The sequence below is a fragment of the Chiloscyllium plagiosum genome, unplaced genomic scaffold (genome assembly GCF_037043375.1).
Source record: "Chiloscyllium plagiosum isolate Xiang-an unplaced genomic scaffold, Cpla_swu_hap1 HiC_scaffold_9, whole genome shotgun sequence".
Classification (NCBI taxonomy): domain Eukaryota; kingdom Metazoa; phylum Chordata; class Chondrichthyes; order Orectolobiformes; family Hemiscylliidae; genus Chiloscyllium; species Chiloscyllium plagiosum.
In genome coordinates, this window is record NW_028270147.1 from 69,987,700 (window position 1) to 70,014,113 (window position 26,414).

Here is a 26,414-nt window from a genome sequence, read left to right on the forward strand (position 1 = left end):
ACCCTCCCCATGTGACCATGCATTCCCCGCCCACAAACCTTCCCACGTGACCCCGCATCCCTCCAGGCGGACCCTCCCCACGTGACCCATCATAGCCCCGCCTGCACCATTTCCACGTGACCCCGCACAGCATTTCCCCCTCCCCACATGACCCCTGTATTTTCCCGTCACGTGGCTCCTCCTACCGGAAGTTGCCGTGCGTGGCAACGTTAGACGGGCAGACATGATCCCGCTGCGGCCCGGCCTGTTCCTTGGGACGGCAGGAGATGCTGCGACAATCGCTCCGGACACTGGTATCTCCCACGTGCTGACCGTGGACTCCAAGGAACCGCCGCCTCTCGGCGACCGGCAGACCAAGTTCGTGCGGGCACTGGATGATGCGGGCTCCGACTTGCTGAGCTTCCTGGACGAGTGTGTGCGGTTTGTGCAGGAGGCGCTGGCTCGTGCAGGAGCTGCTGTCCTGGTTCATTGGTACAGTCACTGTGAGATGTCAAACACTGCCCCTGTATTTCTGTCAGCCTCATTACCAGGCACTGCCAACAGCTCCTTACCTGGAAACAAATGTATAGTTAAAGCAAACAACGTGTCAATAAAGGACAATGTTCCGAAGCAGAGAACTTCTTGAAATTAAACTTGACTATTAGAAACAACAGAGCTCCAGCAACTTCTGTTGTTGTATTAGAAACTACACGTGTGTCTTCCAATTTAAACGGTTTAACAAAGCATGAATTACTGTAGGCATAAGTGCAGCCTAAGTGATGGGAAAGAAATTGACGTTTGCTGACGAAATAAAACAAAGAACTGTGGCTGCTGGAGATCTGAAACAAACAAATATAACATTTTTGGAGAAACCTAGCAGGTCTGGCAGTATCTGTGGTTACTGTGGTCACTGTTTCTTCTTCCCCAGATGCTGCCACAGGTGCTGAGTTTCTCCAAAGATTTCTGTTTCTGATGTTTATCCTTAGTATTTGGTCCTCTATTGAATTTCGTGTATCAATGGTATCTCAGACATAGCCAGAGTTTTGCTTGCTATGGTTGTTGGTGGTCTATATGTTGTTCCCCACACCTCAGAGTTAACTCCATTGTGTGACTTTGAACTGCGGTTAGTAACTGCATTTTACAGGTTTTTTTTGAGAATTGTGCGCTTAATTATAACAAAGGACAAAATTTACAGCCCAGGAACAGGCCCTTTGGCCCTCCAAGCCTGAGCTGATCCAAATTTACTGTCTAAACCTGTCGCCCAATTCCTAAGCGTTTGTATCCCTCTGCTTCCCACCTACTCATGCTTCTCCAGGCACATCTTAAATGAGTCTACCATGCCTGCCTCTACTCTGCTGGCAACGTGTTCCAGACACCCACCACCCTCTGCGCAAAGTACTTGCCATGTGTATCCCCCTTAAACTTTTCACCCCTCACCTTAAAAGCGTGACTTCTCGTTAATGGATCCTTCATCCTGGGAAAAAGCTTATCTCTCTCTACCCTTTCTATATCCTTCATGATTTTGTAAACCTCAATCACTATCCCTCCTCAATCTCTTTTTTTCTAATGAAAACAAACCTAACCTACTCAATCTGTCTTCAAAGCTAGCACCTTCCATACCAGGCAACATCCTCGTAAACCTTCTCTGCACCCTCTCCAAAGCATCCACATCCTTTTGGTAATGTGGCGACCAGAACTGTACACAGTATTCTAAATGTGGCCGAACCAATGTCTTGTACAATTTTAACATGACCTGCCAGTTCTTATACTGAATACCCTGTCCAATGAAGGCAATCATACCATATGCCTCCTTGCCAACTCTATCTACCTGTGCAGCAACCTTCAGGGTACAATGGACCTGCACTCCCAGATCTCTCTGCCCAGCAACTTTCCCAAGGCTCTTCCGTTCACTGTATAATTTGCTCTAGAATTAGACTTGCCTAAATGCATCACCTCACATTTGTCTGGATTGAACTCCATCTGTCACTTCTCCGCCCAACTCCCCAGTCTATCTATATTCTCCTGGATTCTTTGACAGTCCCTTATGCTTTCTGCTACTCCACCAATCTTTGTGTCATCTGCAAACTTGCTGATCATACCAACAGTGCCCTCTTCCAGATCATTTATGTATATTACAAACAACAGTGGCCCCAACACTGATCCCTGTGGAACACCACTGGTCACCTTTCTCCATTTCGAGAAACTCCCTTCAACTACTACTCTCGTCTCCTGTTGCTCAACCAGTTCTTTATCCACCTAGCTAGAACACCCTGCACACCATCTGACTTCACTTCCCTATTAGTTTATCATGGGGAACCTTACCAAACGCCTTACAAACTCCATGTATATGACATCAACCGTCCTTCCTTCATCTTCCTCAAAGAACTCTATTAAGTTGGTAAAGCACGATTCCCCCTGCATAAAACCATGTTGCCTATCACTGATAAGCCTATTCTTTTCTAAATATAAATAGATCCTATCCCTCAGTACCTTCTCCTGCAACTTTCCCACCACTGACGTCAGGCTCACTGGTTTGTAGTTACCTGGAATATCCCTATTACCCTTGTACAGGGGTACAACATGAGCAACTTTCCAGTCCTCTGGCACCTCACCTGTGTTTAAGGATGCCACAAAGATATCTGTCAAGGCTCCAGCTATTTCCTCTCTCACCTCCCTCAGCAAACTAGGATAATCCCATCGGTCCTAGGGATTTGTCCACCTTAATAACCTCTAGCATACCCAGCACATCTTCCCTACTTATGTCAATGTGATCCAGAGTAAACAAACATCTGTCTCTATTCTCAACATTCATCATGTTCCTCTCAGTGAACACTGATGCAAAGTAATTATTCAGAATCTCACCATTTTCTCAAGTTCGACACACAGCCTTCCTTCATTATCCTTTAGTGGACCAATCCTTTCTCTAGTTACCCAATTGCTACTTATATAATAATAAAATGCTTTGGGATTCTCCTTAATTCTGCTCGCTAAAGCTATTTCAAGACCTCTTGATTCCTCATTTAAGATTGGTCCTACTCTTCCAATATTCCTCCAGGGCCCATTCTGTTCTAGCTGCCTGGACCTTATGTACGCTTCCCTCTTCCTCTTGGCTAGTCGAACAATTTCTCCAGTCATCCATGGTTCACAAATCTTGCCTTTTCTATCCTTTGCTTTCAACAGGACATGCATATCCCACATATCAAATGTGGACTTTCCTTCAAATAGTTGTGTCCAATCCACATTTCCGAGCTCCTGCCTAATTTTTATATAATTGGTCTTGGCCCAGTTTAGTACTCTTCCCTTAGGACCATGCCCATCTTTGTCTGCGAGTATTCTAAAACTTACAGAATTGGGGTCACTGTTCCCAAAGAAATACCCCACCGCAACTTTTACCACCTGGCCTGGCTCATTCCCCAATACCAGTCCAATATGGCCCCTTCCCTCGTCGGACTATTGACATACTGCCCTAGAAAACTCTCCCGGACACTTCTTACAAATTCTACCCCATCCAGACCTCTGACGCTAAATGTATCCCAGTCAATGTTGGGAAAATTAAAATCTCCTATCCCACTACCCTATTGCCTCTACATCTTTTCATAATCTGTTTACCTATTTGTTCTTCTATGTCACGCTCACTGGGAGGCCTGTAATACAGTCTCAACAATGTAACTGCATCCTTATTTCGCAGCTCCACACACAATGCCTCACTACTCAAGCTCTCCATTGTGTCCTCCTTTAGCACAGCCGTGATTTCATCCCTGACCAGCAATGCAACTCCACCCCCACCTTTTACTTCCCTCCCTGTCCTGTCTGAAGCATCTATATCCTGGAACATTTAGTTGCCAATCATGCCCTTCCTTCAACCAAGTCTCTGTGGTTGCAGTAATGTCATACTCCCAGGCACCAATCCAAACCCTAAGTTCATCTGCCTTACACACTATACTCCTTGCATTAAAGTAGATGCATTTCAGGCCACGAGTTATTTTGTGTTCATCTGCTGTCTGCCTACTCTTCCCCTTATTAATGCTATCTTCATGATTCTTAGTCTCCAGTTCCCACCTCGCTGTCTACTAGTCTTCTCCTCTGGTTCCCAGCCCCTTGTGAAACTAGTCTTTGAGGGCTGTCATGTGAAATCTTAAAGCAACAGTTAGGATTGTGTCCATAAAGAAAAGCCAAACTGGACCTGAAACATTAACTCTGTTTCTCTTTCCGTAGTTGCTATCAGACTTGACAAGTTGCTCTGGCATTATCTGCTTATGTCTACAAGACAATATTACTTCAAAGTTAACAATGTTATTATTGTATTACTCACCTGTACGGGAGTGCCTATTTCCAAGAGTTGGGCCAAAACCTTCCATTGAATTGGTCCACTTTTATGTGCAAAGTACTACCATGCTTTGCCCTTGAATCTGCTGGATGGCTGACCAGAAAACTTTCCCACTCATACTCACAGTTAACCAAAGAACTGCAGATTCTAGAAATCAGAAACAAAAACAGAAATTGCTGGAAAAACTCAACAGCTCCAGCAGCATCTTTGGAAAGAAATCAGTTAACATTTTGGATCCAGTAACACTTCTTCAGAACTTCATTATTTACTGCTATCAGCATTTACGGATGCACAATAATCCTGTTTGCTCACATTATGAATGCACTTTCCGTGGTCAAAAAGCATTGCCAGTCAAAGAGACCAGGTATATAGTTCCTTGAAAGTGGAATTGCTGGAAGGCAGGGTGGTGAAGTTTGGCATGCTTGCATTCGTTGGTCAGGACATCGGGGTATGGGAGTTGAAATGTCATAGAGTCATACACAGATCCTTTGGTCCAACCAGTCAATGTTGACCATAATCCCAAACTAAACTAGTTCCAACAGCCGCTCCTGGCCCATATTCTTCCAAATCGTTCCTATTGATGTACTTATCTAAATGTCATGTAACTGTTTTAATTGTACCCATATCCACCATTTCCTCTGGAAGTTCATTTCCACACAAACCACCCTCTGTAAAATAAATTTGCCCCCTTGTCTTTTTTTAAATCTCTCCACTCTCATTTTAAAAATCTGCTCCCTAGTCTTGAAGTCTCCTATCACAGGGAAAAGGCAACGACTACCATTAACTCTATTTATAGCCTTCATTATTTGATAAACTTCGATAAGGATGCCTCTCAAATAGTTCCAGCCTTTATAACTCAAACCTTCTATATCCAGCAACATCCTGGTAAACCTCTTCTGAAACCACCCAGCTTAATGGTATTCTTCCTATAACTGGGCATCCAAAATTGGGCATGGTATTCCGGAAGCGGACTCACCAATGTCCTGTACAACCTCAACATGACTTCCCAACTCTTAAAGGAAGTTAGAGCAGGACTTATACACTTAATGGTAAGGTCCTGCGGAGTGTTGCTTAACAACGAGACCTTGGACCTGAAAGTGAAGTCACAGATAGATAGGACAGTGAAGAAGGCATTTGGTATACTTTCCTTTATTGGTCATAGCATTGAGTATAGAGGTTGGGAGGTCATGTTGTGGCTGTACAGGACATTGGCTAGGCCACTTTTAGAATATTGCATGCAGTTCTGGTCTCCTTCCTGTTGGAAGAATGCTGTGAAACTTGAAATAGTTCAGAAAAGATTTACAAGGATGTTGCCAGGGTTGGAGGATTTGAACTACAGGGAGGGGCTGAATAGGCTGGGGTTATTTTCCCTGGAGCATCGGAGGCTGAGGGGTGACCTTGTATAGGTTTATAAAATCATGAGCATGGATAGGATAATTAGATAAGGGCTTTTCCCTGGAGCGGGGAAATCCAGAACTAGAGAGCATATGTTTAGGGTGAGAGGGGAAAGATATAAAAGGGACCTAAGGGGCAGATTTTTCACACAGAGGGTGGTGCTTACATGGAATGAGCTGCCGTAGGAAGTGGCGGAGGCTGATACAATTACAAAATTTAAAAGGCATATGGATGGGGATATGAACAGGAAGAGTTTAGAGGGATATGGGCCAAGTGCTGGTAAATGAGACTAGATTGTGTTAGGATATCTGGTCGGCATGGATGAGTTGAACTGAAGAGTCTGTTTCCGATCTGTACGTCTCTATGACTGAGCAACGAAGGCAAGCATGCTAAATGTCTTTTTAAGCAGCCTGTCTATATGTGATGCAAAATTCAAAGAATTATGTCCCTCAATCCCTAGGTCCCTCTGTTCCACAACACTACTCAAGGTCCTACCATTAATTGTATAAGCCCTCCCCCTGTTTGTTGTACCTAAATGCAATACTCGCATTTATCCAGATTGAACTCTCATCTGCTGTTCCTCAGCCCGTTGACACATTTGATCAAGATCCCTTTGTAATCTTAGAAAACCTTCTTCACTGTCTATTAGGCCACCAATTTTGGTGACGTCTTCTATATTCTCATCCAAATGATTAATATGAATGACAAACAAAAGAGGATCCAGAGGGTCCCTGTGGAACATCACTGGTGACAGGCCTCCAATCTGAAATGCATCCCTCCACCCAGCATCCTCTGTTTCCTGCAGTTAAGTTATTTATGTATCCAATTGGCAGGCCCAGCCTGAATCCTATGTGATCTACCCTTACTAATTGGTCTAGCATGCAGAAATAGTTACAGAGATAGTGGATGCATGATTTTCAAGGAATCCTTAAACTCTGTAAGAGTCCCAGAGGATTAGAAAACTGCCAATGTAACACCTTTATTTAAAAATGGAAGGAGAGAAGAATAACTACTGTAGGCTAGTTAGCTTAACATCTGTTATTGGGAAATCGTCAGAATCTATTATACACTATGTAATAGCAGAGCATTTAGAAATACATAATACAATCAAGCAGAATCAATGTGGTTTCATGAAGGGGAATTCATGCCTGACAAATTTACTGAATCTCCAAGGAAGAAACAAGCGTGTTGGATAAAGGGGAAGCAGTGTTATGTAATACATTTGGATTTTCAGAAGGCATTTGATAAAGTATCATGCATTGGTTTACTTAAAATTGGAGGTAAATTACTAGCCTGGACATGAATTGGCCAATTAATAGAAGACAGAGTTGGGATGAGGGAGGCATTTTCAGGCAAGTGAAGTATCACTGGAGTCAGTGCTGGGGCCACTTTTTTTTAAACAATATATTGTTAATAAATTGGTTGAAGAGAATGAATGTGCTGTAGCCAAGTTTGCAGATGACAAAATTCTGTTGGCTGCCTAACATATGGCAAAATGCTGCAGATGCTGGAAACCTGAAATAAAATCAAAAAAAGATGCTGGAATTACATTATAGATCTGGAAAAATCTGTGAAGACGGAAAGAACTAAAATTTCAGGATAGTGACTTCTCATCAGTTTCTAACTTTATCCAAGAATGCTGCATGTTCTGCTGAGTATTTCCAGCATTTCCTGTTTATGATGGGGTACAAATGCACCAAACTTTAAGAAGAAGGTATTCAGAATTTCTGATAAGGAAGGGATTGCTGCCCATTTTATAGTCTTTGTTGGGAACTAATGTCCTTTGTATAATTCATTTGTCATATTTCATTCATTGTAATATTTTCTCCAATGTCAGTCATGCAGGAGTCAGTCGAAGTGCAACTATAGTAATTGCTTACATGATGAAAATTGACGGCCTGACCTTTGAAGAGGCATATAGTGAACTCCAGGACGTTAAACCTGATGTCAAGTAATTTGCTTTTATTTTAAATTTATCCATTTCTGTCAACTTTGAACAAGCTTTAATGGGAAAACTTTAAAAATATTTCCATTATCTAATTATAGGATAAATGATGAGTTTGTGAAGCAGCTGAAGTTGTATGAAAAGATGGGTTGCAATGTGGATTTAACGAGTGCTGATTACAAACAGTATCGACTGCAGAAAGTCATTAACAAGTATCCTGGTAATCCACTTCTTTTGTTGCTTCTATTCTGTTCAGTTGGCAAGGGCAAGAAAAGTCCATTCACGTCATCCCATAATTTTGATTGGTCACATTGACTGTGTTCTATCTCTCATATCCAAAGTATGTCTTTCTATAGTTGTAAATGAGGAATTATTCTTTTCCACCTTGTTAATATTTCATCTGAGACTATTTAGTCACTAAGTTGTAGCAGTCTGCAGTCAGTAGTCCTTAACCATGATAACTGCTCTTTCATTTACATTAGTCATTGTGTTCTTTGTTATATGAAAATCATTTCACCATCTACTTTGTTAATTCTCTTCATCGAGCTCTAACGTTTTTAAAAACTGATTGATCATTATTGATGCTTGGTCCCATCCTGGTTTGAAATTCTGAATGCCTCCTTCTTTTAAAAAGCAATCCAAATGCATTCTTAAAATTCTTAAAATTCTGGCTTAAATAGTCCCCTCTTTCTGTTTCTTTCTCATTCTGTCCAATTCGTTATACTGTCAGTAGCATTTTATAATATAAGATGGAATGAAAGTCATTTCATACTCGTTAAGATAGAAATGAATTATTATCTATCTACTATAATCTTATGGTTGCCAAATTGTTCCTAATATCTTGAGTGAACTTAGACTCCAACTTTTAAATCTGTGTTATGTCAAGAATATGATATGGACTTATAAGGGTACTGTGCTTTCTTTGCTTCAACAATTCTGTGTTTTATAGGCTCTGCTTTCACTGTTGTAAAGTCCATGGATTTTAAACTAACTTATCACCTATTAATATGTTAATTATAATTGCTTGAATGTTCTTAGTTTTTCTTTTATTCAGAGCTACAGAATTTACCTCAGGAGTTGTTTGCATTGGATCCTGTGAGTCAAGAGAAAACAAATGAAGTCCTCTATAGGTGCAGAAAGTGTAGGTGAGCAGAACTCTAATAGATGATATAATGCTCTGTTTACTGTATAACAAAACTGAACACCTAACGTATGCCTGGTTTGGGAAAGCCATTTAACATAATTCTTAAAAAAAAATTGTTGCTGAGCAACACTGAAAAATTTGTGTTTGTTCTGCTGGGATTTTATTCTATGTGTTTACATATTCTATTTTATTTTCTATGAGTCCAACTTTGCACTGCAAAACCATAAGACAGGAGCTTAATTCATGAGATTTGGATGTTGCTTATTTAGCCATTGTTTCTTGCCCATCCTTAGTTGCTCTTGAGAAGTTGAGCTGTCGTCTTGAACCTTTTCAGTCTGTGTGCTGTAGGTGATGGATTTGTGGCAATTTGATCTAGTGACACTGAATTAGCTGGAATATATTTCCAAGTCAGGATGCTGAGTGGTTTGGAGGGAAGCTTGCAGGTGATGGTTTTCACATACATCTGCTGCCCTTTCCCGCGGTGGTCATAGGTGTGGGTTTGGAATGTGCTGCCTATGAACCCTTGATGAATTTCTGCAATGCGTCTTGAAGATGGTACTGCGGCTACTATTTCTCAGTGGTGGAGGGAGTGGATGTTTGTAGATGTGCCAATCAAGCCAAATGCTTTATCCTGGATGGTGTTGAGCTTCTTGAGTATTGTTGAAGCTGCATTCATCCACACAAGTGTGTTCAATTACACATTTCACTTGCCCCTTATAGATGTTGGACAGACTTTGGGAGCAGAATTCGACCATTTGGCACATTGAGTCTGCTTTAGCATTTGATCATGGTTGATATGTTTCTCAACCCCATTTTTTGCCGCCTTCTTGTAACCCTTGATTCCCTTCCCAATCAAGCACCTATTGATCTCTGTCTTAAATACACTTTATGACCTGGCTTACACAGCTCTCTGCGGCAATGTGTTCCACACATTCAGCACCCTCTGAAGAAATTCCTCCTCATCTCAGTTCTAAAGGATTGTCCCTTCACTCTGGGGCTGTGCCCTCAGGTCCTAGTTTCTCCTATCAGTGGAAACATCTTTGCTTCCACTCTATTCAGGCCTTTTAGTATCCTGTAAGTTTCAATCAGATCCCTCCTCATCTTTCTAAACTCCAATGACTACAGACCCAGAGTCCTCAACTGCTCCTCATCCTTGGGATCATTCTCATAAACCTCCTGTGGACCCCCTCCAACGTCAGGGCGACTTTTCTCAAATACAGTATTCCAAATGTGGTCTGACCAGAACCTTGTACAACCTCAGCAGTACATTTCTGCTCTTATATTCTAGCCCTCTCAATGAATGCTAGCATTGCATGTGCCTTCCTAATTGTCATCTGAAACTGCACGTTAACCTTAAGAGAATCCTGAACTAGTACTCCCAAGTCCCTGTGTGCTTCAGATTTCCAAAGCCTTTCCCATTTAGAAAATAGTCCACACCTTTATTCTTCCTACCAAAGTGCATAACCTCACACTTTCCCTGTTTGTATTCTAGTTGTCACTTTTTTGCCCACTGTGCTAGTTTGTCCAAGCCTTTCTGTAGCCTCCCTGTTTCCTTAAAACTACGCGTTCCTCCAGTTATTTTTGTGTTATCTGCGAACTTAGCAACAATGCCCTTAGTTCCTTTGTCCAAATTGTTAATGTATAATGTGAATAGTTGTGGCTCCAACATGGACCCCACTAGTCCACTAGTCACCGACTGCCATCCTGAAAAAGACACCTTTATCCCCACACTCTGCTTTATGCCAGTCAATCAATCCTGTATCACTGCTAGTCGCTTACCGCTAACACTATGACCCCTAACTGGCAGACTCCTGTGTGGCACCTTGTCAAAGGCCTTCTGGAAGTCCAAATAGATCACCTCCACTGGCTCTCTTTTGTCTAACTTGCTCATTCATCCTGAGAGAATTTAGCAGATTTGTCAAGCATGATCTTCCCTTGACAAAATTGTGCTGATGGCTCTATTTATTTTGCACTTCCAAGTACTGCACAAAATCATCCTTAACAATATACCCAAAAATCTTACCAGTGATGGGGGTCAGGCTAACCAGCCTATAATTTCCTGTCTTCTGCCTCTTTCTTCTTAAAGAAGGCTGTTACATTTGCTATTTTCCAGCCCTGTGAGACCCTCCCTGACTCCAGTGATTGAGTTACTTGCTGCAGGATTCCTAGCCCCTCTCTTGCTCCTGTAGCTACAGCATTTATATGCCTAGTCCCATTCAGTTTATGATGAATTGTAACCCCTAGAGTGTTGATAGTGGAGGACTCAGTAATGGTAATAGTATTGACTGTCAAGAGGTGATGGTGAGATTTTCTCTAATTGGAAATGATCAATTCTGGCACTTTTGTAGCGTGAACTTTATTTCCTACTTGCCAGCTCAGTCTTGAATATTGTCCAGTTCCTGCTGCATTTGGACATGGATTGTTTCAGTGTCTGAGGAGTAGTAAATGGTATTGAACGCTTTGCAGTCATCAACAAACATTCCCACTTCTGACCTTATGATGGAAGGAAGTTCATTGATGAAGCAGTTGATGATGGTTGGGCCTAGGACACTACCCTGAGCAACTCCTGCAGAGTTTTCCTGGAGCTGAGATGACTAACCTCTAATAACTACAACTATCTTGTTGTGTGCTAAATATAATTCACTCAGCAGAGAATTTTCCCTTGGATTCCCATTGACTCTAGTTTAGTTAGGATTTCTTGATGTCACAATCTTGTCAAATGTGGCCTTGATATCAAGGGCAGTCACTTTCACTTTCTTTCTGGAATTCAGCTCTTCTGTCCATGTTGTGACTAATATTGTGAGGAGGTCAGAAGCTGAGTGGCCCTGGCAGAACCCAAACCGGGTGTCACTGAGCAGGTTCTGCTTGATAGCACTGTTGATGACACTTTCCATCACTTTACTGACGATCGAGAGTGGACTGATAGGATGGTAATTGGCCATGTTGGATTTGTCCTGGGAATTCCTGGCAAAGTTTCAGGCTTGATAGCACTGTAGGGAACATGCCATTATTGTAGCTGTGCTGGAATAGTTTGGCCAGTGACGTAGCAAGTTATGGAGCACAAGTCCTCAGTAGTGTTGCTGGAATATTGTCGAGACCCGTAGCTTTTGCAGTATCCAGAGTCTCAGCTATTTCTCAATATCACACTGAGTGAAGCAAGTTGGCTAAAGACTGGCATCTGCGATGCTCTAGGGGAGACCGCGAGGATGATGCACTTGGCCCTGCTGGCTGAAGGTTGTTGCAAATGCGTCAGCTGTATCTCCGTGATTTGAGGATATTTATGGAGCCATCACCTCCAGTGAGTTAACTAACTGCCCACCATCATTCAAACTGAACATGGCTGGATTGCAGAGGTTTAGATTTGATCCATTGGTTGTGGAATTATATAGACCTGGAATCACTTAATGCTTATGCTGTTTGGCATGCCAGTACTTCTGCAGCTTCACCAGGTTGACATCTCATTGTGAACTATGCTATTATTGTTCCTGGCATGCTCTCCTGTGCTCTTCATTGCAGCAGAATTGACTTCCAGATTGATGTTATTGGTAGAGTTGGGGGTGTGCTGGGCTGTGAGGTTGTTGGTGTATGATTCTGCTGCTGATGGTCCACAACACTATATGGATACCTGGTCTTTAGTTCCTAGATCTGTTTGTCACCATGCTAACTGGCTAGATTTCAATGCCCAACAACATGATGGAGGGTATTGTCCGGGTGAAGACAGGACTTTGTCTTTCCAGTGACCATGTGATGATCACTCTTATCAATACTGCTATGGACAGATGCATCTGTGGCAGACAGATTGGTGGGGATCGGGTCAAGTATGTTTTTCCCTTCTTTTAGTTCTGTTACCACCTGCCACAGATCCAGTCTAGCAGTAATGTCTTTTAGGACTCAACCAATTCAGTTAGTAGGGTGCTACTAAACCACTTTTGGTGATGGGTAATGAAGTCCCCACCCAGACTATGTTCTGCACCTTCCCACCCTCTGTGAAAGAAGGAAAACTGTTTGGTCCATATTAGTTTATCGATCCAGAAAGTCCCCAACTTCCCTTACTACAGTATTTAATTATTTCTTAAATTGTTCTAAGTTTGTCTAATCATATTCTAACATTTATATCACAGGAATGAAATCATATTTCTACCTTTAGATTAGGTATTAAACTAATATCTTACAAATACGCCTAAAAGGATCATTGATCAAGAGAAACTGACTATCATTATGGATTGCACATCATGCGCTGTTCTGTTAAGTCAGTTTGATTACCTCTTTTCTTTCTCACTGCCTCGAGGATTAAACGAGTAGTTAAAACTTCATAGAATTATGTTTTTCAAGCCACTGGGCCACAAGGAACGCATGTTTTAACATTTATACTTGGTGTTTAGTACGCACCTCCTTCCATTAGCTTCCCATGAATGACCTCTGGCTAAGTGTCTGTTGATGACACCTGCAGCAGTTCTTTTACTGATATGGGGTATAGCTTAGAAAGTAGAATAACCAAAATGTTGAAGAATATATGAATTCCTTTAGTTGCACATCTGGAAGGAGTCTTTTATCCTAACTGTTCTAATTGCATGAACACAAAGCTTCTCTTGTCCCTTTTTGTCTAACCCTTTCAACATAAATGTTGTGGTTTCAATGAGGGATGTGTAGCTCAGGCTGCAGTTTTATAGTTCTTACCCTCCTGTCTCCGATTTGTTTGTGTAATTGCTCTATAACTTTCATGGTCATATACTTGTCTATGTGCTACAAATTCAGAATGTGTATGAACCAATATTCCTATTAAGATTTTTCCTTTAAAATATATAATTTCAGGCGTTCTTTGTTTCGTGGCTCGAGTACTTTGAATCATATACCTGGATCGGGACCAAATGCCTTTGCTCACAAGAGAATGACGCAAACTCATAGAGAGGGTCAGACCAAATGTACATCATATTTTGTTGAGCCGGTGCAATGGATGGAGCCTGCATTACTTGGTGTTTTAGATGGCCAGGTAAATGATTGTAGTAATGCGATTACTGTTACTGTTTGCTGTAACAAGTTCTGGTAAGACTGGCATGTATTTAGTCTTGATTTCTAAAGGCTTTTATGGGGTTGACGACCAAGACAAGTAAACATAAGATGTAATTCTTGTATGGAATGGCATTATAAAGACTCAATTTATGTTGAGTAGATTGCTGATCACTTTCTATCTTCTCTGAATTAGAGGTGCCTGAAAAAGTGCACATTAAATCTTTGTTAATTTGTCATTAATAAATCCCGATAACAAGTCACCTGGTTATAATGGGGGGTTGGGTTGAAATGCAGTTCAAATGGTTGAATTATAAATGCGTACCTTTATGTGAAATGCCAAAATTTTAACAGTTTTAAGAACTACAGAGGAACCTCGATTATCTGAACGAGATGGTCAGGCACTATTTCGTTCGGATAATTGAGTATTCAGTTAATTGATTAAATGCTCAGAGTTTTCTGTTAAGACTGCTCCCCGTTCAGGAGACTAAGCAGCAGCACACTGTGCGCGAACCCCCCCAACCCCATCTGTGCCCCCAACCCCGTCCAATAACGCTTCGTCACCCGCGCTCCACTCACCTCCTAACCCTGTCCAACACAGCCCCCATCCAACACTGCCCGCGCCCACCTCCCAACACCGCTCTCCTGCCCAACCCCATCCAACACTGCCCCCCCCGTGCACCTCCAGCATTGCCTCCCCTACCCAACTCCCAACGCTGTCCAACACTGACCCTGCCCATCCAACCCTGTCCAACACCGCCCCCCCGCCAGCCTCCCAACCACATCCAACGCTGCCCCCCCCGTCCGCACCCCAATTCCGCCCAACACCACCTTCCACCTGCCCCCAACCCATCCAACACTGTCTCCTTCCGTCCCTCCCGCCCGCCCCTGTGCACCTCCCAACCCTGTCCAACATCGCTCCCCCCCAAACCATGTCTAACACTGCCCCCCCCCAAAACCCATCCCTCCTGCGCACCTCCAACCCCGTCCAACAATGCACCCTTTCCCTGACTGCCCCCCCAACACAGTCTTCCCCCAAATAGCACATGCACACGCAGCCACGCACACAACATTTTGCTGCAACTTTTTGACAGGTTTTACCTTTGCCCTGTACAGGACAATGTTGGAGAGATTATCTGGGGGATGAGGGTTTAGGATACACGCCTGTGTAGAACTCCAGGGAAAGTGTGGGGAGAGAGAGGGGGAGGGTGGGAGATCAGTCATTTGAGACTGTGCCTGGGCTCCCATCAGTTCAGGACTGTTCTCTGAAGCATTTCAGTAAGCCGAGTCCACTTTTAATCACTGTAAGCAAAAGACGTAATCAGTGTTGGAAATAATGTTTCTATCGGGACCTCGAGATTTCCTTCAGGTAATCCGATATTTGGATAATTGATATTCGGATAATCGAGGTTCCTTTGTATTTTCCTGCATTGAAGCTAGGTCAAGACTTGCAGTAAATTAATAAAAATAAATATGACAACTTGAACTAAGTGAAATAAAAACAGCAGCAGCTTGTATTTACATAATGTCTTCACCGTAATAAAATACCTCAAGATAGTTCACAGTGTGCTATGAAATAGAATTTAGTGCAAAATCGCATATAAAGACGTTAGGGAAAATCACCAAAAGCTTTGAGTACTTTTTACGGAACATACTAAAGGAAAATCAAGCAGAGGTCCATGAAGGAAATTCCAGAGCTTAGGACTTTGGCACAACCAGCATTGGTGGAGCAGTTAAAATTGGTGGTGCTTAAGAGACTAAAATTAGATCAGCAATGGATCTTAAGAGTGTTGTAAGCTAGAGGAGCTCACAAAGGTAGGGAGTGAGAAATTTGAGGGATTTGGAATTTTAAAATCGAGATATTGCTAAACTAGTAACCAGGGTACGTCAGTGAGTTTAGGGCAGCAGGTACATGGGGATTACTGGACAAATGTCCTCCTAACTTCGCTGCTTGATTTTATTAGCTCTGATGAAGGGTCACTGGACATGAAACATTAACTCTGTCTTCTTTCTGCAAATGCTGCCAAGCCTGCTGAATTTCTCCAGCAATTTCTGTTTTTGTGATGATTTACAAAGTTTTTCTTTTGTTTTATTTTACTCCGTGAATAATCTTGGACTATTTACTATGTCAGAATAGCATTTATATAGCATTTTCTGAGATGCTGTATTAGTTTCAAACCTTCCATGTTTTCCTGCTGACTTCACACCCTTTTCCCTGTTGTGTACCTCAAGCTTCCTTCCAACCTAGACATACCTGGCCTTTGCCTTCTGTCTGCCCTAAAGCTGGGCCTAAATTTCCCATATGACAGGTCAGTAATATTATGATGTGAAGGTGCTGGTGTTGGACTGGGGTAGACAAGTTCAGAAGTCACATGACACCAGGTTATAGTCCAACAGGTTTAGTTGAAATCACAAGCTTTTGGTGTGCTACTCCTTCGTCAGGCAAAGAGTTCAGCACTGCAAAGGCTTGTGATTTCAAATAAACCTGTTGGACAATAACCTGGTGTCATGTGACTTCTGACCCAACGGATAGTATGGTGGAGGGACAGCAGTTGACCTTTGTGGGTTCTGCTTTCCCTGATCTTGAGGAAACTAGAATGATGTTGCTGAATGACTTCCTTCTTGCCAATAAAGGATTGGGAAGAACAACAGTCGAGTGAAAGGAAATTTAAAATTGGTGTTTTGCGTTAAGGTTTGAGAACCAGACATGTTTGAAAGAGATCAGCGGTAATCGAAAGTGGAAACAGCCAAATGTACTGAGTCCTCATCGTTTTAAAAATGTTTAAAAGTAGCTTGTCCCTTGAAATTTTGTTTTCTTTTTTAGATAAATTGTTATTATGTATCAATAATGGTGGCAAAAATGGTATCCTTGCAATAAAATTATATTTATGCTTTCTGTCAAAGAGTGACTATCTCTGTTTTTAAATTCATTTGTGGCATGTGGGTGTTTCTGACTGAACCAACATTTATTGCCCATCCCAAGTTGCCCTTGAGAAGGCAGTGGTGAGCTGCCTTGAACTGCTGCAGACCATGTACTGTATGTTGACCCACAATACCATTAGGGAGGGAATTCCAGGGTTGTGACCCAGCAACAGTGAAGGAATGGTGATAGGTTTCCAAGTCACGATGGTGAGTGGTTTGGAGGGGATCTTGCAAGTGGTATTGTTCCCATGTATCTGTGGTCCTTGTCCATTTGGATGGAAATGGTTGTGGAAGGTGCTGTCAAAGGATCTTTGGTGAATTTCTGCCATGCATCTTGTAGATATTACGCACTGCTGCTACAGAGCATCATGGTGGAGGGAGTGGATGCTTGTGAATGTTGTATCAGTCAAGCCGGCTGCTTTGTCCTGGATGGTGTCAAGCTTCTTAAGGGTTGCTAGAACTACATTCATACAGGCAATGAGGGAATAGTCTCTTACACTGATGACTTCTGCCTTGTAGCTGGTGAATGTGCTTTGGGGAGTTTTGGGGGTGAGTTGCTTGATGCAGTATTCTTAGTTCCTGGTCTGCTGTTGTAGCCATTATATTTTACTGAGCATTACTTGTTTCGTTCTGTTTGAAATGATTTATAAAATAAGCATGAGTTACTCTTTGCATTTCTTTTCAATATTTGATCTTTTTTCCAGATACTTTGCCCGAAGTGCAGATCTAAGTTAGGATCTTTCAACTGGTATGGTGATCAGTGTTCCTGTGGTCGTTGGGTAACCCCTGCCTTCCAGATTCACAAGAATCGTGTTGATGAAGTGAAGCATTTAAGTTTCTCCAATGTGAAAAATGTCAGTAGTTGAATAATACTTTCATGTAAGTGTTGAAAAAACTGGATTATTTGATCAGCTACGAAAGCAGAATAAATTTTTATCATCACTCCTTAATCTAACTTGTAATATACGATATGTGAAGGATAGATGGTGGTGTTTACTTAATTTATCCATTTTATATATGTATTTCAAAAATTGTCAAACTATGTACATTATATTGGGAAACAGTTTATCAGAAATGATCTAAAAAATCTTTAAAGTAGCTATAATCTGTTACAACCCCTGACAAATAATCAATGATCAAGATTTAGTTTCCAAAGGGTGAAATTTTCTTGAGTCACAGTTGAGCTATAAAGAGCAATGATAGCCAGATTTTGCAATCAAAATGACAATAAGGCTGTCTGGATTCAACACACGTGGAGCTAACTGCAAAACTCAATCTAAGTTAAGCTAGTCCACCAGAAGCTGTGTTCCACGAGTACTTTGCCAAGATACTGATCATTAATAACGTTGTAACAACCTAAAGATTGGTGTACTTATCCAGTAAATATACCAGAAAAAGTGGTGCATGCAGGTTGTAAGTGCATTTTTAAAAGCATAAGAACTCTGAAGTAAGGCTAAACATCATCTCTGACGTGGATCCTTTTAATTTTAGACGGGTGAAATTTAATTTCTTTCTAATGTAATTATATTTGTCTTTGACTTACTTATCACTGTCTCAATCCCAAGCTTTTTCCACCACTTTCATTATTTCTTCACTGTTTCAAATGAATTAAATGTTCTCATTCATACTTTAGACACTGCATATTTATCTGCTTCCTAATCTATGTCTGGTCCATGAAAGTTCCCTGCCTGACCTGAGTTTAAAGCCAATGTGTTGATGCATAGTAACGAGCCAAAATGGCTGCCCTGTGACCCACTATTCATCTACATGGAAAGAGGATTGATTTTTTGAGGTCCTCTAGGCAAATGATCTCATAGAAGTTCATGGTGTTAGTTTTAAATGTCTGTACCCATTGGTCCAACGCAGGCTGTTTAAGCCATTCAAAGTCTATAGTTATGTGCTTTGTCAGGTAGAGTAGAGGAGGTGAGTATTAATTAAACAGAGAAAGACTGCAGGTAGTTGCAGCACAGACGGATTTCTGAGTCCTTATGCAAAAGTTGCAAAACGAAAGAGTCCACGTTCAGGGGATGCTAAGACTTTATTTCAAAATCAACAGAGTATAAAAATAGGGAAGTTTTCCTGAAATTATGCAAAGCAGTAGTCAGCCCACAGATGGAATGTGAACAGTTTTACCACCTTTACTAAAGAAAGATACAATGGCATTAGAAGCAGCCCTGAGAAGGTTCACAATGTTGATCTGGGCATGGAAGGTTTATCTTACAAGGCAGGCTGAGTAGTTTGGACCTGTACTTTTTAAAAAAATTTATTCATCTTGTGAGATATGGGTGTCGCCGGCTAAGCCAATGTTTATTACCCATCTCTGGTTGTCCTTGAGAAGGTGGTAGTGAGCTGCCTTCTTGAACTGCTGCAGTCCACCTGCTGTGGGTTGACCCACAATGCCATTAGGGAGGGAATTCCAGGAAATTATCAAAGCGACTATGAAGGAACAACAATATATTTCCATGTCAGGATGATGAGTGACTTGGAGGAGAACTTGAAGACGGTGGTGTTCCCATATATCTGCTGCCCTTGTCCTTTGAGATGGAAGTGGTCATAGGTTTGGAAGGTGCTGTCTGAAGATCTTTGTGAATTTGAAATTCAGTGGAGTTTGGAAGAAAGAGAAGCAACCTTATTGATATCCACAAGTTCCTTAGGGTCTTGGTAGAGTAGTTGTGGAGATCGTTGTCAAAAGGTGAGGAGCTGGAAAAGCATAGCCAGTCAGGCAGGCAGCCCCTGAAGAGCAGGAAAGTCGATGTTTCAAACATAAGCTCTTCAGGAATTCCTGATGAAAAGCTTATGCTTGAAACATCGATGTCCTGCTCCTCGGATGCTGCCTGACCGGCTGTACTTTTCTAGCACTACACTTTTTGACAAAGGTCTTCAGCATCTGCAGTCCTCTCTTTCTCCCAGGTGTGGAGATGTTGCCCATATAGGAGAGTCTAGGACCAGAGTAAGATTGCCCAGTTATGTCGGAGATGTACAGGAATATCTTTTCTCTGAAACTATTTACTGAAGAAGGCTATTGAGGCTGGAATTTTAAGTTAATTCAAGGCTGAGACAGATTTTTAATCTGGAAGGGAATCAAAGATTATGGGGAAAAGGCAGCGTTGAGGGTTATCAGATCAGACATGATCTCATTAAATAACAGAGTAGACTAAATGGGCCGAATGGCCGACTGCTACCTCTACGTCTTATAGTCTTCTCCTCCACGCTATATAATAAAAATGAAAAAGTTTGGGTCTATATAGTACATTTCCAGACCTCAGATTGGTTGCAAAGTGATTTGCAACCAATGAAGTACTTTTAAAGTGTAGACAGAGTTTGGAAAAGCTGCAGCTAATTCATCAAATTTCCAAAGAAATAATGACCAAATGGGAAGTTGGTTGAAGGATATAGACCAGATATAGTAAGAACTCCCGTGGTCCTCGAGGTCTTTTACATCACCTTGAGAATACAGACAACATGTTGATTTAACAATACATTTGAAAGCTGGCATCCCCTGCACTGCAACAGTCTCTCTACTAAACTGCAGTGTTAGCTTACATTATGTGCTGAATTAGAATTTGAACCCACAACCATCTGACCCAAAGGCAAAACTGCTAGAACTGAGACAATACTGACTCTTGATGCCAAGTCGTTTTAATGTTTAGTCAGTAGGAGACGCATTTCACATGACAAAAATAACCAAAAAAGCATCGTATATTAAGCACACCTCTCATAATGCTTTTGAAATCTCTGAACTGATAGATGCAGATAGTATTGTATATTCTCCCTAAAATGGTTATTCATTATTCTGATGAAATATCTGTATTCATCATTGTGTTGTTTTACATTGAACGATTAATGAAAATCAAAATAATCCTTCGTAGAGATGGTGTATTATAGGAACAATGCAGATTGATGAATTTATTAAGGAAAGTTATCATTAGCATGTAGTATATTTGTATTTGCATTTAGTACCATGGGATAACCAGAGTTATGTGAAATTTCTGCTACTTTGCCTTGTTACAGCTTACAGTAATAATGGATATGAAAGAATATAAAGTTGAAATCTGGAAGAATGAATAGTAATCATAATGAGTGCCTAGTGGTATTATTGCTGGACTGTTAATCCAGAGACCCAGATAATGTTCTGGGGACCCGGGTTCAAATCCGACCATGCATTATTCTTCAATGTAAAAAAAAAGAAACATCTGGAATTAAGAGTCTCATGATGACCACGAGTCCATTGTTGATTTTGGAAAAATCCAGCTGGTTCACTTAAGCCCTTTAAGGAAGGAAATTGCCATCCTTACCTGGTTTGGCCTACATGTGACTCCAGAACAACCCCACGACAATGTGATTGATTCTTGACTGCTCACTGGGTAGTTAGGAATGAGCTGCATTGCCAGCAACACCCTCTTCCCATGATGGAATAAGAAAAAATAGGTTTAAAGACCAATCCATTTGAAAATGTATTCTGTTGCGTTTGACACATTTCAAAGTACTTCACTAAAATGGCCTGAGCATTTTACTGGATCCATAAATTATCATTCAAGATTAGGATGCTACAATTTCTGCACCAATAGAAGGTTTAGTTTTAAAGTATCATGTATATGTTCTTGTAATTGGTTCTATAAAATCCTTTTATTTCCGTTTTCAACAGTACAAGTTCATGACTTTTTTTAAACGAGGAAGAGTTGTCAATCTTCAAGATAGGTTTTGATAATTTTTCTGTGATACTTAATCAGCTTATCAGTCCCAGTGTTTACTTTCTTGTAATGTCTTGGCTCTTTGTTAAGCTTTCATACTCAACTCCCTTACTTGTGCTGACGCCAATTTAACCAAAGTGGGGGAGAGAGAGCTGTTGAATTACTAATTCACCAAATTGAACACCTGATGATATCAAGATACGTTGGAATCAAGGAATACTTTGACTTTTAGTGTTATCATAAGTGACTTCCCCAGATCATTTTTCCACTGCAGTGTTGTAGGAAACTTGGAGGTTAAAAATGTTTAGCAAGGGAACGAATGATTATAAATTAACAAATATGTTTTTAAGAAGTCATTTAATGTATCCAGAGGCAACTTTTGATTTGTAGACTAATGTTCAGCAATGCCTAACAAATGGAATTCAATTGCACTTTCAAAATATGGAAGTGAAACAGTATTATTGAATCATTATAACTTGAATGATCCAGACATCCTCATTCAATGGAAAATAAAGAAAATGCAGTTTTAATTCCATAAATGTTTACTTCATGAACGAACTTTAGAGGCCTTGCTGATTTTTCATTATTTTTATTTTATCAATTTTGGTTTGGAGCTATAAGTTAAAAATGACTTTTGAGCTGTAGGGTAACAGCTTGTGTTCAAAGGAAAACAGACCAAATGAAATTTTGTTTCTTCATGAGGCCAGTCCTGAAGTTGATTTCAGGTAGGTACCTGCTCAAAAGGTTCTGCAGCCACTTTGTCATCAGGGAAGAGCATTGTGTTTAAACATAGCAAAATTTAGCTATAAATGAGGTCAGAATCTGGGTATTAGTTCCAGCAAGTCTGGAAAATGCGTTATACTCAAGCAGATGGCTGATGCTCAATGGTAACTCGATGCAGAGGAGATAGTTTGTAAGTTTGAATTGGGTTTTGGACTGTTTTCTGTGAGAAGGAACCTGGCTGTTGCTGCAGCATGAAGGTTTGAAAGCTTCATGTCTCACTCCCTGGTGCTCCTTGAAGCTCATAGAATAGAAAATTAAGTTATAAGTATTGCTACCTTTTATCTGAGTGAACTGAAACCCTGATTGACATCTTCAGAAAATCGACCATAAAACCATCATCCATGCCTCTGGAACAGTGCTTCATGAAATCATTTAAGTAATTTAGTCGGCTTTGTTATTTTCTTTTATTTATCCCGCTATGGGCGGCACGGTGACACAGTGGTTAGCACTGTTGCCTCACAGCACCAGAGACTGGGTTCAATTCCCACCTCAGGCAACTGTCAGTGTGGAGTTTGCACATTTTTCCTGTGTCTGCGTGGGATTCCTCCGGGTGCTCCGGTTTCCTCGCACAGTCCAAAAATGTGCAGGTTAGATGAATTGGCCGTGTTAAATTGCCTGTAGTGTTAGGTGAAGGGGTAAATGTAGGGGAATGGGTCTGGGTGGGTTGCTCTTCGTAGGGTCGGTGTGGACTTGTTGGGCCGAAGGGCCTGTTTCCACACTGTAAGTAATCTAAAAAAAGTAATCTAATCTAATCTTAACTGTGTGTGTTTGTCTGTCTCTTGTGTGAATGGGTTTAAAGCATAGTCCAATTAGATTGCTCTGATTAATATTTGCTGTGCTGAAGTTACTACTTTGTTAATAAATCATTAAGTCTTTCATTAAGGTATAAGTCAGTGTCTGGAATTGATTATTTGCAGAGTCTGGAATTGGTTATTCAAATGTCTGGCTACCATTGGGGTCAATTTTGAGTGTTTTAATTTTACTGTGTTGTCAATACAGAGGTAGAAAGGCTTGGTTCTGTTTGTCTCTGTTTTGTAACATGAGCAGTAAATGAAAGTTAACATGATTTTGAATGATGCAATTTCAATAGCATATCATTAATTTTGCAAAACATTCTGCCCCTTCTAATTACAACTGGTTTTTCCCAGGCTCCTCATTTGCATGACATGAGCAATTCATATATAATTAGTTCTTTATGCAGTCGATTTCACAACCCACCAGACTGTCACACTGTAGACATATAATGTCTGAGGTACAGTCAGGTTCTGCTATAACGCGGTAGTTCTGTTCTCGTGCAATCCTGTGTTATAAGAAAATTTGTGGAACAGCAGCACCATTTAAACTAATGAGGCTGCAATCGTGTTATAACCAATACACACTTCAGAAGTTTGTGCGATAGAAGCAGTGTCCCTAATTTGTCAATTGCGTTACACTGAATTTGCATTAAGGAAACACGCATTATAACAGAATGACCTGTTTTAAAAAGGGATAACATCAGGAAGCAAGTTTGGGAAGCACTGCCATACTTGCTACTTGCTTCACTAGTGGCATTTAAATTATGCTTTGAGGCGTTATGTACATCATAGGATCCTGGTTGGCATGTTAGAATATGCAAAACTGCTGGGCCAGTCTTATGAGCCAGTGACAAAAGCACCTGGGCAAATTGGAATGGGAGCAGTGCAATAGATCAGATTCAGTTTTCAGGCTGTGTCACCACTTTTGTTCTACCTTACTGGGTGATGTAAAGTTTGGTCAAGCATACTCATCTGCAAGGTCAATTTCTATCAAAAATAATTAACAGATACAACGTGGTGGCAACAGTATATCAAGAGAAACTTGATCATTTGAAGTGCTGCAGCTAATTTTTAAAGATGTGAATTAACTAATAATGGAGTTGGCTCACAGATTAATATGTTAGTCTGTTGAAAGGCACAATAGACCTTTAACAATAAGGCAGAACAAAGTGCATATTTTGCATGCAGGGTTTGTTTCGATTAGGAGCAAGTTTTAAAAATATGATTGATAATTGACTTGGTAGATTAGAAATAGTAAGGACATTTCTGTAAAGATGTTAAGTGATAGTATTTCCACTCAGCAGCCTTACTTAATTCTCTGTGTTTGTATGAGTTGGTCATATAGATCTGAAATAAAAATACAGTGACACTGGTATTGACCATGAGTTCTGCAGGTGATGAATGAAAAGTACAAGCTGTAGAGAAGTTGCCTTCACCATAAAAATCCATATTCTCAAATAAAGATGTTAATTTAGTGTAATAGAGTAAAACATAAAAATTCAGAATAAGCATCCGCTCCCAAAGAGTGGTAAGAATGTGGAACTTACAACCACATGGGTTTGAACTGAATAGTAAGGAAAAGACAAACACGTGAATCAGAATGAAATAAAATATTGCAATGTTAGATTTTGATGAGGAAAAATGGGAGGAAACTTGTGATACACTGAAATGAGGTCAGAAATGGTAATGCTGTTTTGTCTCCAGAGATGCTGCCAGACCAACTGAGTTCCTCCAGCAATTTCTGTTTTTGTGTTTATTGACATGAGCTGGTTCTGTGCTACATTTCTGATGTTATTTGTTCGCATACGTGTCAGAGATGGGTGTGTAAAAGTAATATTAAATGACTGAATTTGAACACTTAAGTAAAACACAAAGTAATCTCAAATAACGTAATCTTACATTAATGTAAATTAAACTTGTACCGTTGTTACAAATAAAATAAATGAAACATCATGGTTTTGCATTTGGCTATTTTTCCATTTATTTTAGGACTGGTTACTAAATACATTCAAAATAAATTAATTCCCTACAGTCTGGAAACAGGCCATTTGGCCCAACCAGTCCACACTGACCGATCGAAGAGTAACCCACCCAGACCCATTTCCCTCTGACTAATGCACCTAACCCTATGGGCAATTTAGCATGGCCAATTTACCTAACTGCACATCTTTGGAGTGTGGGAGGAAACCCACGCAGACACGGGGAGAATGTGCAAACTCCACACAGTCGCCCAAGGTTGGAATCTTAACCTGAGGTCCTGGTGCTGTGAGGCAGCAGTGCTAACCATTGTGCCACCATACTGCCCCATATTATCAAATAAACTTGATATTCTTAAACAAAAAAACACACACTAAGAACTGCAGATGCTGGAAATCTGAAACAAAAACTAAGTGCTGGAAAAAATCAAAGTCTGGCAGCATCAGTTGAGAGAAAGCAGAGATAATGTTTGGAACACTTTTACTTAGAGTCTGAAATATTTATATGAAAATGAATACTTAAGGAGTAAATATTATAACTTTTAACTATTCATTACTGAACTGTTTATGCATGCTGTTCATTTTTAAAATAAAGTTGATCCAGCCATTGCATAATTTTACACATTGGACATTTTGATGTGATGCATATTATAGCTTGTCAGCAACATTGAAGGCCATTGGATAAAAGGGCTGTCACAGAATTGGCGCAAAATTGCGAAAGGAATTAAACAAAGTTGTGGTGGGCGACTGATTGAAGGCAAGTATGCAAGGATACAAATTGTGGCAGAAGCAGAGCATTTGATCCCTCAAACCTCCACCACTCAACATGATCAAGACTGATCTGCCTATGCTTTCAATCTGCTTGTGTTTTGAATTCTGTGTTTCCATACATCCTGACCACTCCTGCGCACCCCTTGATAACTTTGACTCCTTTGCTAATAAGAATCTATTCACTTCTATTACAAAAATAGTCAAAAAGTATGGTGCTGGAAAAGTGCAGCCAGTTGGGCAGAATCTGAGGAGCAGGAGAGGGGTGACCTTTTGAGGGGCATGGATAGGGTAAATGGGCAAAGTCTTTTCCCTGGGGTCAGGGTGTCCAGAGCCAGAGGGCATAGGTTTAGGGTGAGAGGGGAAAGATAGAAAAGAGACCTAAGGGGCAACTTTTTCACACAGAGGGTGGTATGGGTATGGAATGAGCTGCCTGAGGAAGTGGTGGAGGCTGGTATAATTGCAGCGTTCAAGAGGCATTTGGATGGGTGTATGAATAGGAAGGGTTTGGAGGGATATGGGCTAGGTGCTGGCAGGTGGGACTAAATTGGGTTGGGATATCTGGTCGGCATGGGTTGGATCGAAGGGTCAGTTTCCATGCTGACATTTCTATGACTATCAGGAATGTCAGGAAGACCTTATGCTCGAAACGTCTCTTCTGCTTCTTGGATGCTGCCTGACTG

General features: G+C 40.9%; 1 protein-coding gene across 3 annotated transcripts; it reads left to right on the top strand.

Moving 5' to 3' along the window:
- The first annotated feature begins 201 nt into the window (after positions 1–201).
- On the top strand, positions 202–24,940 carry dusp12 (dual specificity phosphatase 12). Of its 3 annotated transcripts, XM_087990763.1 has the most exons (7): positions 202–505; positions 1,074–1,123; positions 7,539–7,652; positions 7,748–7,866; positions 8,701–8,791; positions 13,603–13,780; positions 17,424–24,940. In XM_087990763.1, exons 1-7 carry the CDS (start codon positions 224–226, stop codon positions 17,583–17,585), a joined length of 996 nt encoding a protein of 331 aa, XP_087846889.1. In that variant the 5' UTR covers positions 202–223; the 3' UTR covers positions 17,586–24,940. The 3 variants fall into 3 exon arrangements, with proteins under 3 accessions (XP_087846889.1, XP_043555525.2, XP_043555524.2); XM_043699590.2 differs by lacking the exon at positions 1,074–1,123 and having other exon boundaries at positions 206–471; XM_043699589.2 differs by lacking the exon at positions 202–505 and having other exon boundaries at positions 670–4,670.
- The last annotated feature ends 1,474 nt before the right edge of the window (positions 24,941–26,414 follow it).